General features: G+C 40.9%; 1 protein-coding gene across 50 annotated transcripts in view; it reads right to left on the reverse strand.

Annotated features, from left to right (window-relative positions):
- tff3.7.S (Skin secretory protein xP2 S homeolog) overlaps positions 1–12,968 on the reverse strand; it is a 57,298-nt gene that overhangs the window by 14,657 nt on the left and 29,673 nt on the right. For 2 of the 50 annotated variants that reach the window (XR_005965733.1, XM_041583447.1), the window contains 16 exons: positions 12,769–12,798; positions 12,333–12,362; positions 12,138–12,167; positions 11,936–11,965; positions 11,757–11,786; positions 11,597–11,607; positions 11,376–11,400; positions 4,665–4,694; positions 4,071–4,100; positions 3,869–3,898; positions 3,340–3,369; positions 2,547–2,576; positions 2,347–2,376; positions 2,102–2,131; positions 1,827–1,850; positions 685–714 (listed from right to left, as the gene is read on the reverse strand). Coding sequence is in view for 37 of the 50 variants with exons in the window: in XM_041583447.1 (XP_041439381.1) it covers positions 685–714; positions 1,827–1,850; positions 2,102–2,131; positions 2,347–2,376; positions 2,547–2,576; positions 3,340–3,369; positions 3,869–3,898; positions 4,071–4,100; positions 4,665–4,694; positions 11,376–11,400; positions 11,597–11,607; positions 11,757–11,786; positions 11,936–11,965; positions 12,138–12,167; positions 12,333–12,362; positions 12,769–12,798 (450 nt within the window). In the remaining 13 variants the exon portion in view is untranslated. Of the gene's footprint in view, positions 1–684; positions 715–1,826; positions 1,851–2,101; positions 2,132–2,346; positions 2,377–2,546; positions 2,577–3,339; positions 3,370–3,868; positions 3,899–4,070; positions 4,101–4,664; positions 4,695–5,093; positions 5,130–11,375; positions 11,406–11,577; positions 11,608–11,756; positions 11,787–11,935; positions 11,966–12,137; positions 12,168–12,332; positions 12,363–12,768; positions 12,799–12,968 lie in introns of all 50 variants that reach the window. The other 48 variants (XR_005965729.1, XM_041583443.1, XR_005965730.1 and 45 more) reach the window with 35 other exon arrangements.

Below are 12,968 nucleotides of genomic sequence, written 5' to 3' on the forward strand. Positions count from 1 at the left end.
CCTTGGACTGGTACACAAGCCCAAAATGTAGGGGCAGATTTACTAAGCTCGAGTGAATGTTCAAATTTCAAAAACTTCGAATTTTGAAGTAAATTTTTGGGTACTTCGACCATCGAATAGGCTATATTCGACTTAGATTCGAACGATTTGAAGTAAAAATCGGTCGACTATTCGACCATTCGATAATCGAAGTACTGTCTCTTTAAAAAAAACTTCGACTTCATACTTCGCCAAATTAAAGCTACCGAAGTGCAATGTTAGCCTATGGGGACCTTCCACAGCACTTTTCTAAGTTTTTTTTGGTCGAATAGAAATCCTTCGATCGATCGCTAAAAATCGTTTGAATTGTTCGATTTAATTTTTATTCGACGCAGGGTTTCCAAATTTGTTGAAAAAACTTCAAATTCAAATTCGTAGTTTTTTAATACGATGGTCGAATTTCGAAGTTTTTTTACTTCGAAATTCGACCCTTTGTAAATCTGCCCCATAATGTACATTTCTGCCCTACTTCTTTAGTTAAGCTCTTGTTTTCTTTAAAACTTCAAAGACACAAATATAAATAACTGGAGCCAAAAATGTATTAATTTGTTAATTCATAATTAATATAAATAAATAATAATTATAATTAATAGCTGTAAATATTCCTTCTTTTCACTGCTTTATAGAATAATAAAATAATCTAACCTTCTGCTGGGGCTGGTGCAGGAGCCCCACCTAAGATAAAATGCAGTTAAATAGGCTATAAATCTGATAGGTACATTCAAATCTTATCTTATTGACTACATGGAATAAAATTATGGGGCAGATTTATCAAAGGTCAAACTTCTAATTGGTATGAATTTTATTTTACTCTAATAAATTTGAATGTACTTACAACTCGAATGGGAGGTTATTTATGAAAAACTGTGACCGTTTAAAATTTGTTTGAATGGGAACGACCCTAAAATTTGTGCATTTTAAAGCGTTTTGTGAATTTTTTGGCAAAGTGGGACAGATTGGCTCATCACTATTCAAGACAACCTAAAAAATTATTCTGTATTCTCTGATGAAACCTGGAAGTTTCCCTCTTCATAAAATACTTCTTAACTGGGCAATTAAGATATTAAAAAATACCTGTCAACATCTCTAATATTTACATTTACATTTTCATTCAGATAGCAAATTCCATAATATTTTCAAAGTTTTGTCAGATTGCTTATAAAAATACAGTCAAGGTTTCCAGATTTTAGCATTTTCTTAAAAACTAAAATTCACCAATGATTAAGATGCAGGTATGGGGTCTGTTATCTGGAAAAACATTATCCAGAAAGCTGAATCCAAACTAAGATTTAAAAATCCATATTGGTGAAAAAACATTGGGTTTCTTTAATGTGTACATTTTTTTAGTAAGCTTAAAGTATGGTTATCCAACTTACAGAAAGATCCGTGATCATCTTATTCAGAAAATGTTTGGATACTGACACATACCAGAGCTGAAATTCAAGGTCAACAAACTAGAAAATAATCACAATGTTCCCTCTAATTCCTTCTCTGCTATGTGTGCAAAATAAATTCCTTTGTGCTCACATTTTCAACTTTAGCTGGTGCCCCACCTAAAATAATGAGCAGACAAATAATAGACTTTACAGACGGATTTTATATGTTTTTATTTGTGTGCAAAATATGTCTCTTCTGACCCAAGGTTATAAAATAATGATCATATATGTGGGTGCACAAAAGGGACAATTTACACGTTGTTATTGCTGGCTTGAGCACACAGCTTAGAGGAAACATTGGACCCAGAAGTTATTGACTGTTCTAAAAAAGATAATGAAACATACACATACCTTCTGCTGGAGATGGTGCCCCACCTAAAATAATGAGCAGAAAAATCATAGACTTTATAGACTGATTTTAAGGGGGTTATTTACTAAACTCCAAATGCAAACATAACAAAATTGGACTTTTAAAAAATCACAAATTTTTTCGCAATTTATTAAACCCTGAGGATGGACATTTGAAAATATCTAAATGATCAGAACTTTTTGATCCCAAGTCTGCTATATGAAATATTTCCCATATTTTTAACAGCTTTACTGAAAATAATAAGGTGCCGTGTTACCTTCTGCTGGTGCTGGTGCAGGAGCCTCACCTAAAATAAAAATCAGTTAAATATCTCATACGAATACATTCAAAAACATATCTTTGTGACTACATTTGAAAATATCTAAATGATCAGAACTTTTTGATCCCAGGTCTGCTATATGAAATACTTCCCAAATGTGTAACTGCTTTACTGAAAATAATAAGGTACATATTTCCCATACATTTTACAGTTTTAGTGAAAATAATAAGGTGCCGTATTACCTTCTGCTGGTGCTGGTGCAGGGGCCTCACCTAAAATAAAAATCACTTAAACATCTCTTACAAATACATTCAAAAATGTATCTTACTGACTACATTTGAAAAGATATAAATGATCATAACTTTCTGATCTCAGGTCTACTATATGAAATATTTCCCATATGTTTAACAGATTTACTGAAAATAATAAGGTGCTGTGTTACCTTCTGCTGGTGCTGGTGCTGGTGCCTCACCTAAAATTAGAAATCAGTTAAATATTTCTTATGAATACATTCAAAAACATATCTTAGTGACTACATTTGAAAAGAACTAAACGAACAGAACTTTTTGATCTCAGGCCACTTTGTGTATAACTTGCATTTATATAATTTTTGCCAAAATGTAAAACCTTGCATTTATCAACATTTAACCTAATTTTCCAGTTTGCTGCCCAGTTTTCCAACTTAGTCAAATCACTCTGCAAAGTATCAGCTTTCTGCATGGAACCTATCATTCTATACAATTTAGTATCGTCTGAAAAAATAGAATCAGTACTTTCAATGCCCACCTCCAGGTCATTAATAAACAAGTTGAAAAGCAAAGGAGCAAGTACAGAACCCTGCGGTACTCCACTAACAACACTGGTCCAATTAGAAAATGTTTCATTTATCACCACTCTTTGTAGTCTATCTTTTAGCCAGTTCTCTATCCAGGTACAAATACTATGTTCCAGGCCAACATTCCTTAATTTAACCAGTAACCTTCTGTGTGGCACTGTACCGAATGCTTTAGCAAAGTCTAAGTAAATCACATCCACTGCCATCCCAGAATCGAGGTCCCTGCTCACCTTCTCATAGAAAGAAATTAATATCTCTTATGAATACATTCAAAAACTTATCTTAGAAACTACATTTGAAAAGATCTAAATGATCAGAACTTTTTGATCCCTGGTCTACTATATGAAATATTTCCCATTTGTTTAACAGCTTTACTGAAAATAATAAGGTGCTGTGTTACCTTCTGCTGGTGCTGGTGCAGGGGCCTCACCTAAAAGAAAAAACAGTTAAATATCTCTTATGAATACATTCAAAAACATATCTTTTTTTTATAACATGCATTTATATAATTTTTGCCAAACTGTAAAACCTTGCATTTATCAACATTTAACCTCATTTTCCATTTTGCTGCCCAGTTTTCCAACTTAGTCAAATCACTCTGCAAAGTAGCAGCTTTCTGCATGGAACCTATCGTTCTACACAATTTAGTATCATCTGAAAAAAATAGAAGCAGTACTTTCAGTGCCCACCTCCAGGTCATTAATAAACAAGTTGAAAAGCAAAGGAGCAAGTACAGAACCCTGCAGTACTCCACTAACAACACTGGTCCAATTATAAAATGTTTCATTTACCAATACTCTTTGTTGCCTCTACAGTAACTACATTTCAAAAGATCTAAATGATCAGAACTTTTTGATCCCTGGTCAACTATATGAAATATTTCCCATTTGTTTAACAGCTTGACTGAAAATTATATGGTGCCTTGTTACCTTCTGCTGGTGCTGGTGCAGGAGCCTCACCTAAAATAAAATTCAGTTAAATATCTCATATGAATACATTCAAAAACATATCTTTGTGACTACATTTGAAAAAGATCTAAATTATCAGAACCTTTTTGATCCCAGGTCTACTACATTAAATATTTCCCATAAATTTTACAGTTTTAGTGAAAATAATAAGGTGCCATATTACCTTCTGCTGGTGCTGGTGCAGGGGCCTCACCTAAAATAAAAATCACTTAAACATCTCTTACAAATACACTCAAAAATGTATCTTACTGACTACATTTGAAAATATATAAATGATCGAAGATAGAAGCAGTACTTTCAATGCCTACCTCCAGGTCATTAATAAACAAGTTGAAAAGCAAAGGAACAAGTACAGAACCCTGCGGTACTCCACTAACAACACTGGTCCAATTATAAAATGTTTCATTTACCAACACTCTTTGTAGTCTATATTTTAGCCAGTTCTCTATCCAGGTACAAATACTATGTTCCAGGCCAAAATTCCTTAATTTAACCAGTAACCTTCTGTGTGGCACTGTATCGAATGCTTTAGCAAAGTCTAAGTAAATCACATCCACTGCCATCCCAGAATTGAGGTCCATGCTCACCTTCTCATAGAATGAAATTAATATCTCTTATGAATACATTCAAAAACTTATCTTAGTAACTATATTTGAAAAGATCTAAATGATCAGAACTTTTTGATCTATGGTCTACTATATGAAATATTTCCCATTTGTTTAACAGCTTTACTGAAAATTATAAGGTGCCGTATTACCTTCTGCTGGTGCTGGTGCAGGGGCCTCACCTAAAAGAAAAAACAGTTAAATATCTCATATGAATATATTCAAAAACATATCTTTGTGACTACATTTGAAAAGTAGGGATGGGCGAATTTGACCCGTTTCATTTCGCCAAAAATTTGCCACCATAGAAATGTCACTGACGCCCATTAAAGTCTATGGGCGTCAAAATAATTTTGTTGCGCGGCAAAAATGTTTTGACTTTGTCTTTTTATTTTTTGACACATGACGCCATACAAGTCTATGGGAGTCATTTTTTTTTTTGCGAAACAAGGCGAAAAAAATTCACCCATCCCTATTGAAAAGATCTAAATGATCAGAACCTTTTTGATCCCTGGTCTACTATATGAAATATTTCCAATACATTTTACAGTTTTACTGAAAATAATAAGGTGCCGTGTTACCTTCTGCTGGTGCTGGTGCTGGTGCTGGTGCCTCACCTAAAATTAAAATCAGTTAAATATCTCTTATGAATACATTCAAAAATGTATCTTAGTGACTACATTTGAAAAGAACTAAATGAACAGAACTCAGGCCATTTAGTGTATAACATGCATTTATATCATTTTTGCCAAACTGTAAAACCTTGCATTTAGCAACATTTAACCTCATTTTCCAGTTTGCTGCCCAGTTTTCCAACTTAGTCAAATCACTCTGCAAAGTATCAGCTTTCTGCATGGAACCTATCATTCTACACAATTTAGTATCATCTGAAAAAAATAGAATCAGTACTTTCAATGCCCACCTCCAGGTCATTAATAAACAAGTTGAAAAGCAAAGGAGCAAGTACAGTACCTGCGGTACTCCACTAACAACACTGGTCCAATTATAAAATGTTTCATTTACCAACACTCTTTGTAGTCTATCCAGGTACAAATTGTCACGAACGCCGCCCGGAGCAGTTCCAGGAGCTTCCGGGTGGCGCGACTATCTCTTCCGGCGTCGCTCCCAAAATGTCGGCGCCCATGGCCGCCACGTGGGTAGCGGCGCCGGCGCAAACACGCCAGCGCATCGACGCCAGCGTCAGGACGTCAGTGACGTCACCATGGCGCCAAATTCAAACATAAAAACGCTACCCAGACGCCAGAATGGCGCCCAAGTATAGGAAACATTGCCTATGTGTATCCTGGGTTCCCTGACATTTGATATTGCTATATTCTTGTTCCTGATTGTTATCCTGACCCTTTGCCTGGACTTTGGACTTTGCTGTTATCTGCCTGCCTGGGAAACTCTTGCCTGGATTCTGACTACTCCTTTGTTTAACCCTTTGGACACCGCGACCTTGTTCCCTCAAGAGGGCTTCCTCCTCGATCCTGACTACCTCCCTGGAGGGAGCTCCCGGCTCCCTGACATTATACTTGGGCCATGGATCCTACTGAGGAAGCTACGCCTGATGTCGGACGAGCGCTCCGCGGACTGGCATCCCGCATGGAGGAATATGAAGCCCAGCAGTACCGCATAGGACAGGCACTCGATACCCTTCTTTCCCGAGTGCCTCCATCGCCTCCTGCTTCCCAAGCGGCTGTAAATCCTCCCATGGCGGACGTCTCGTCTAGCACAGGTTTCTCGTCTGGTGAGCCTCGTATTCCACCTCCTCCTCGCTTCAGTGGGGACCCACAGGCCTGCAGAGGTTTTGCTACACAGTGCCAGATCCAGTTCGAGTTTCAACCCTCGCACTTCCCCAATGAACGTTCCAAGGTGGGCTATGTGATGTCTCGTTTGGTGGGCAAACCGCTTTAGTGGGCAACATCTCTTTGGGAGAAGAATTCTCCACTGACTTTTGATGCCAAGGCTTTTCTTCAAGCATTTCGTACTGTGTTTGATGCCCCGGGTCGGGTCACAAATGCCCCTTCTCGTCTTCTGCAACTCCGACAGGGAAACCGCAGTGTCAGTGACTATGCTATTGACTTTAGAACTTTGATGGCTGAGACTTCCTGGAATGACGATGCCTATAAGGCCGTATTCTATCAAGGTCTGTCTATTCGCATTAAAGATGATCTTGTCTCCAGGGAGTTCCCTGATCTGCTGGAAGATCTGATTGCACTATCCATTAAGGTGGACACTCGTCTCAGAGAGCATCAAGTAGAGAGGGAGCGTTGTAACCGATTTCAACCCTTGTTGGCACCTCGCTTCCAGAGACCTCTCTTGCAAACTCCAGCTGCTCAAGCTTCTCCTTCTCCTCCGGAGGAACCGATGCAAGTTGGAAGGGCTCGTCTCTCTGAACAAGAAAGACTCCGTAGACGAATGGCTGGCTTATGTCTGTATTGTGGCGGACAGTCTCATTTTGCGAACTCTTGTCCGGTGAAGCCCACGAGTTCTGTTCCCCGAGGTATATCTAGGGTAACTCATGTAGGGGGCAATACTCCGAAGTCTCAAGAGAACACTCACAGGTTTCTCCTTCCTTTACAGATTCGCTTAGCCACTAAGACCATTGTCGGCTCAGCTTTCATTGACTCTGGAGCTGCTGGGAACTTCATGGACGCTCTTTTCACCAAACACATGGAAGTTCCCTTATTCCCATTGTCCACTCCGCTTCGTGTCACTGCCATTGACGACAGACCCCTGGAGGCTGAATTTATCTCTAAGACGACTGGGGAATTGCCTGTGCAGGTTGGGACACTGCATAAAGAAAGACTATCGTTCCTAATTATTTCCTGCCCATCCGTTCCTGTTGTTTTGGGTCTCCCTTGGCTGCGCCTGCATAATCCCACCATTGATTGGTCCGCAGGACAGATTTCCCATTGGAGCCCATTTTGCCAGCAGCATTGTCTTCCTGCTAAACCCCTCCAGAGGGTGAATATCTCTATGTCTGATCTGAAGACTCTACCCTCCTTCTACAGGGAATTCGCTGATGTATTCTGTAAGAAATCCGCAGAATTCCTTCCTCCACATCGACCATACGATTGTCCTGTCGATCTCCTGCCAGGAACCATGCCCCCTAGGGGTCGCACCTATCCTCTTTCTCCGGCTGAGACTTCCGATATGAAAGACTATATTCAGGAAAATCTCCAGCAGGGGTTTATCCGCCCCTCTACTTCTCCTGCCGGGGCAGGTTTCTTCTTCGTGGAAAAGAAGGATGGAGGCCTACGTCCTTGCATTGACTACCGGGGCCTTAATAAGATCACTGTTAAAAACCGGTACCCCTTGCCTTTGATTGCTGAACTCTTCGACCAATTGAAAGGGGCTAAGGTTTTCACTAAATTAGATCTCCGTGGGGCGTACAACCTCATCCGCATCCGTGAAGGGGACGAATGGAAGACGGCATTCAACACTCGGGATGGGCACTATGAATATCTCGTGATGCCCTTTGGCCTCTGTAATGCCCCCGCTGTCTTTCAGGAGCTCGTGAATGACATTTTCTGGGATCTCTTGGGAAAGTCTGTGGTCGTGTACCTGGATGACACCCTAATCTTCTCGAAAGACCTTAAATCTCATCGCTCCCAGGTGAAAGAAGTGCTCTCTCGTTTGAGGAAGAACTCTCTCTTCGCCAAGTTGGAGAAATGTGTCTTTGAGGTGTCTAAGATTCCTTTCTTGGGTTATATCATCTCCCCAGAAGGTTTCGAGATGGATCCCGTTAAGGTGTCAGCAATCCAAGAGTGGCCCCTTCCCTTGAGCACCAAGGCTATTCAAAGGTTCATCGGATTTGCCAACTACTACGGGCAATTCATCAGGGGGTTTTCTTCCCGTATTGCACCTATCCTTACTCTCATCCGAAAAGGGGGTAATCCCAGCTCCTGGCCTCCAGTTGCTGTAGAAGCTTTTCAGTCCCTAAAGGACGCATTTTCTTCTGCCCCAGTCCTCCGTCATCCGGATCCTAAGTTACCCTTTTGCATTGAGGTGGATGCATCTGAAGTAGGTGCTGGGGCTATTCTATCCCAGAGACATTCTGCCGATGGGAAATTGCATCCCTGTGCCTTTTTCTCCAGAAAGTTTTCTCCTGCAGAACAGAATTACGATGTAGGGAATCGAGAACTTCTGGCAGTCAAGCTTGCTCTTGAAGAGTGGCGTCACCTCCTAGAGGGTTCTTCAATTCCGGTCACGATTTATACTGATCATAAGAACTTGGAGTTCATACATTCTCTCAAGAGACTGAATCCTCGTCAGGCCAGGTGGGCCCTGTTCTTCTCCCGCTTTAACTTTGTTCTGACCTATCGTCCTGGCTCCAAGAATCGGAAGGCCGATGCGCTCTCCAGAAGTTTCACTCCGGGTGATCGTCTACCAGAAAGACTTGAACCTATTATTCCCCTCACCAAGAATATTGCATCTCTATTTCCCCAAATTGCCGAACAAATCTTGGCCGGACAGTCTTCTGCTCCTCCAGATACCCCCATTGGGATGGCTTTTGTTCCCTCCGAGTTACGACTTCCTATTCTTCAACAAACCCATTGCTCCAAGCAAGCAGGACACCCTGGTCCTGAAAAGACTCTTGAACTTCTTAGACGTTTAGTTTGGTGGCCGACTATTCGTAAAGATGTCAAAGACTTTGTTGCTGCCTGTACCGTTTGTGCCACATCCAAACCTAGCCATTCTCGCCCCAGTGGGTTATTACAACCATTGCCTGTCCCCTCTCGTCCATGGACTCATTTAGCAATGGACTTCATTGTTGAACTTCCCCCCTCTAGTGGAAACACCGTGATCTGGGTTGTGATTGACCGCTTTAGCAAGATGGCCCATTTCATTCCCCTGCGGAAGCTTCCCTCTGCTGTGGAGTTGTCTCAGCTCGTCATCCAGTATATTTTCCGTCTGCATGGTTTTCCTGTGGAAGTTGTCTCTGACAGAGGTTCCCAGTTTACAGCTAAATTTTGGCGTTCCCTGTGCAAAGTTCTGGGTATTACTCTCCAGTTTTCCTCCGCTTATCATCCCCAGACAAATGGGGCAGCTGAACGTGTGAACCAAGCTCTGGAGCAGTTCTTGAGGAACCATGTGTCCCTTTGCCAAGATGATTGGTCTGATCTCCTCCCGTGGGCGGAATTCGCTCATAACAATGCCTGCCACACTTCCACTGGAAGGTCTCCGTTCATGTCGGTGTATGCTCAGCATCCTCAAGCCTTCCCCCAGGACTTTGTGTTGTCTGACGTTCCGGCTGCTGATGACCATGCGGCCCACATGTCTGCTATTTGGGCTGCAACCAAGTTGAACTTGGAGAAGAGCGCTCTGGTTCATAAGACGTTTGCAGATCGTAGACGTAGACCCTCTCCTCCCTACAAAGTTGGTGATAAAGTCTGGTTGTCTTCCAGGAACATTCGGTTGAAGGTGCCATCTCCTAAGTTGGGTCCGAAGTTTGTGGGTCCATTCTCCATCTTGGAGGTGATCAATCCTGTGGCTGTCAGACTTCAGCTTCCCCCTGAGATGCGAATTCCCAACGTGTTTCATGTCTCTTTGGTGAAACCCGCTACCTCCAACCGCTTTTCTGTGAACCAGTCTCCTCCTCCTACTATCTCTGTGGATGGTCAACAAGAATATGAGGTGGAAAAGATCCTTGATTCCAGAATTTCCAGGGGCTCTCTCCAGTACCTCATCAAGTGGAAGGGCTTTGGCCCTGAAGAATGCTCCTGGGAAGGACACTCTGGTGTGCACGCTCCTCGTCTGGTGAGGGATTTCCACTCTAAGTTTCCCCAGAAGCCCAGTCTTGGTGGTCCGGTGGCCCCCCGTGAGGGGGGGTACTGTCACGAACGCCGCCCGGAGCAGTTCCAGGAGCTCCGGGCGGCGCGTCTATCTCTTCCGGTGTCGCTCCCAAAATGGCGGCGCCCATGGCCGCCACGTGGGTAGCGGCGCCGGCGCAAACATGCCAGCGCATCAACGCCAGCGTCAGGACGTCGGTGACGTCACTATGGCACCAAATTCAAACATAAAAACGCTACCCAGACACCAGAATGGCGCCCAAGTATAGGAAACATTGCCTATGTGTATCCTGGGTTCCCTGACATTTGATATTGCTATATTCTTGTTCCTGATTGTTATCCTGACCCTTTGCCTGGACTTTGGACTTTGCTGTTATCTGCCTGCCTAGGAAACTCTTGCCTGGATTCTGACTACTCCTTTGTTTAACCCTTTGGACACCGCGACCTTGTTCCCTCAAGAGGGCTTCCTCCTCGATCCTGACTACCTCCCTGGAGGGAGCTCCCGGCTCCCTGACACAAATACTATGTTCCAGGCCAAAATTCCTTAATTTAACCAGTAACCTTCTGTGTGGCACTGTATCGAAATTTTTAGCAAAAGTCTAAGTAAAGCACATCCACTGCCATCCCAGAAACGAGGTCCTTACACACCTTCTCATAAAAAGAAATTAATATCTCTTATGAATACATTCAAAAACTTATCTTAGTAACTACATTTGAAAAGATCTAAATGATCAGAACTTTTTGATCCCTGGTCTACTATATGAAATATTTTCTATATGTTTAACCGATTTACTGAAAATAATAAGGTGCCTTCTGTGTGGCACTGTATCGAATGCTTTAGCAAAAGTCTAAGTAAATCACATCCACTGCCATCCCAGAATCAAGGTCCTTACACATCTTCTCATAAAAAGAAATTAATATCCCTTATGAATACATTCAAAAACTTATCTTAGTAACTACATTTGAAAAGATCTAAATGATCAGAACTTTTTGATCCCTGGTCTACTATATGAAATATTTCCTATATATAACAGATTTACTGAAAATAATAAGGTGCCCTGTTACCTTCTGCTGGTGCTGGTGCTGGTGCCTCACCTAAAATTAAAATCAGTTAAATATCTCTTATGAATACATTCAAAAACGTATCTCTTAGTGACTACGTTTGAAAAGATCTAAATGAACAGAACTTTTTGATACCAGGTCTTCTATATGAAATACTTCCCAAATGTGTAACTGCTTTACTGAAAATAATAAGGAGCAGTGTTACCTTCTGCTGGTGCTGGTGCAGGAGCCTCACCTAAAATAAAAATCAGTAAAATATCTCTTACAAATACATTCAAAAACGTATTTTCCAGAGAAAACAGCTCGAATCTTGACAATCTACCCTCATAATTTAAGTCTTCCATCCCTCTAACCAGTTTGATACTGTGTAAAGTGCCGTGTTACCTTCTGCTGGTGCTGGTGCAGGGGCCTCACCTAAAATAAAAATCAGTAAAATATCTCTTACAAATACATTCAAAAACGTATTTTCCAGAGAAAACAGCTCGAATCTTGACAATCTACCCTCATAATTTAAGTCTTCCATCCCTCTAACCAGTTTGATACTGTGTAAAGTGCCGTGTTACCTTCTGCTGGTGCTGGTGCAGGGGCCTCACCTAAAATAAAAATCACTTAAACATCTCTTACAAATACATTCAAAAATGTATCTTACTGACTACATTTGAAAAGTTATAAATGATCATAACTTTCTGATCTCAGGTCTACTAAATGAAATATTTCCCATATGTTTCTAACAGATTTACTGAAAATAATAAGGTGCTGTGTTACCTTCTGCTGGTGCTGGTGCAGGAGCCTCACCTAAAATTAAAATCAGGTAAATATCTCTTATGAATACATTGAAAAACGTATCTTTGACTACATTTGAAAATATCTAAATGATCAGAATTTTTTGATCCCAGGTCTACTACCCATATTTGCCATATGTTTTACAGTTTTACTGAAAATAATAAGGTGACATATTACCTTCTGCTGGTGCTGGTGCAGGAGCCTCAACTAAAATAAAAATCAGTTAAATATCTCTTACAAATACATTCAAAAACTTATTTTCCAGAGAAAACAGCCCCAATCTTGACAGTCTCCCCTCATAATTTGTCTTCCATCCCTCTAACCAGTTTAGTTGCACTTAGTCTCTGCACTCTCTCCAGCTCATTTATATCCCTCATAAGCACTGGAGTCCAAAACTGCACTGCATACTCCAGATGAGGCCTTACCAGGGACCTTAGAGGCATAACTATGTTTTCATCCCTCGAGTTAATGCCATTTTTTATGCAAAACATAACTTTATTTGACACTGCCCAGATTTAGACAACTTCTAATCTACAAAAACAACTAAATCCTTCTCAGTTAAGAAAATGCCCAACACACTGCCAGTTTGATACTGTGTAAGGTGCTGTGTTACCTTCTGCTGGTGCTGGTGCAGGAGCCTCACCTAAAATAAAAATCAGTTAAATATCTCATACGAATACATTCAAAAACATATCTTTGTGACTACATTTGAAAATATCTAAATAATCAGAACCTTTTTGATGTCAGGCCATTTTGTGTATAACAAGCATTTATAATATTTTTGCCAAACTGTAAAACCTTGCATTTATCAAC

The sequence above is a fragment of the Xenopus laevis genome, chromosome 2S (assembly GCF_017654675.1).
Source record: "Xenopus laevis strain J_2021 chromosome 2S, Xenopus_laevis_v10.1, whole genome shotgun sequence".
In the NCBI taxonomy this organism is placed as follows: domain Eukaryota; kingdom Metazoa; phylum Chordata; class Amphibia; order Anura; family Pipidae; genus Xenopus; species Xenopus laevis.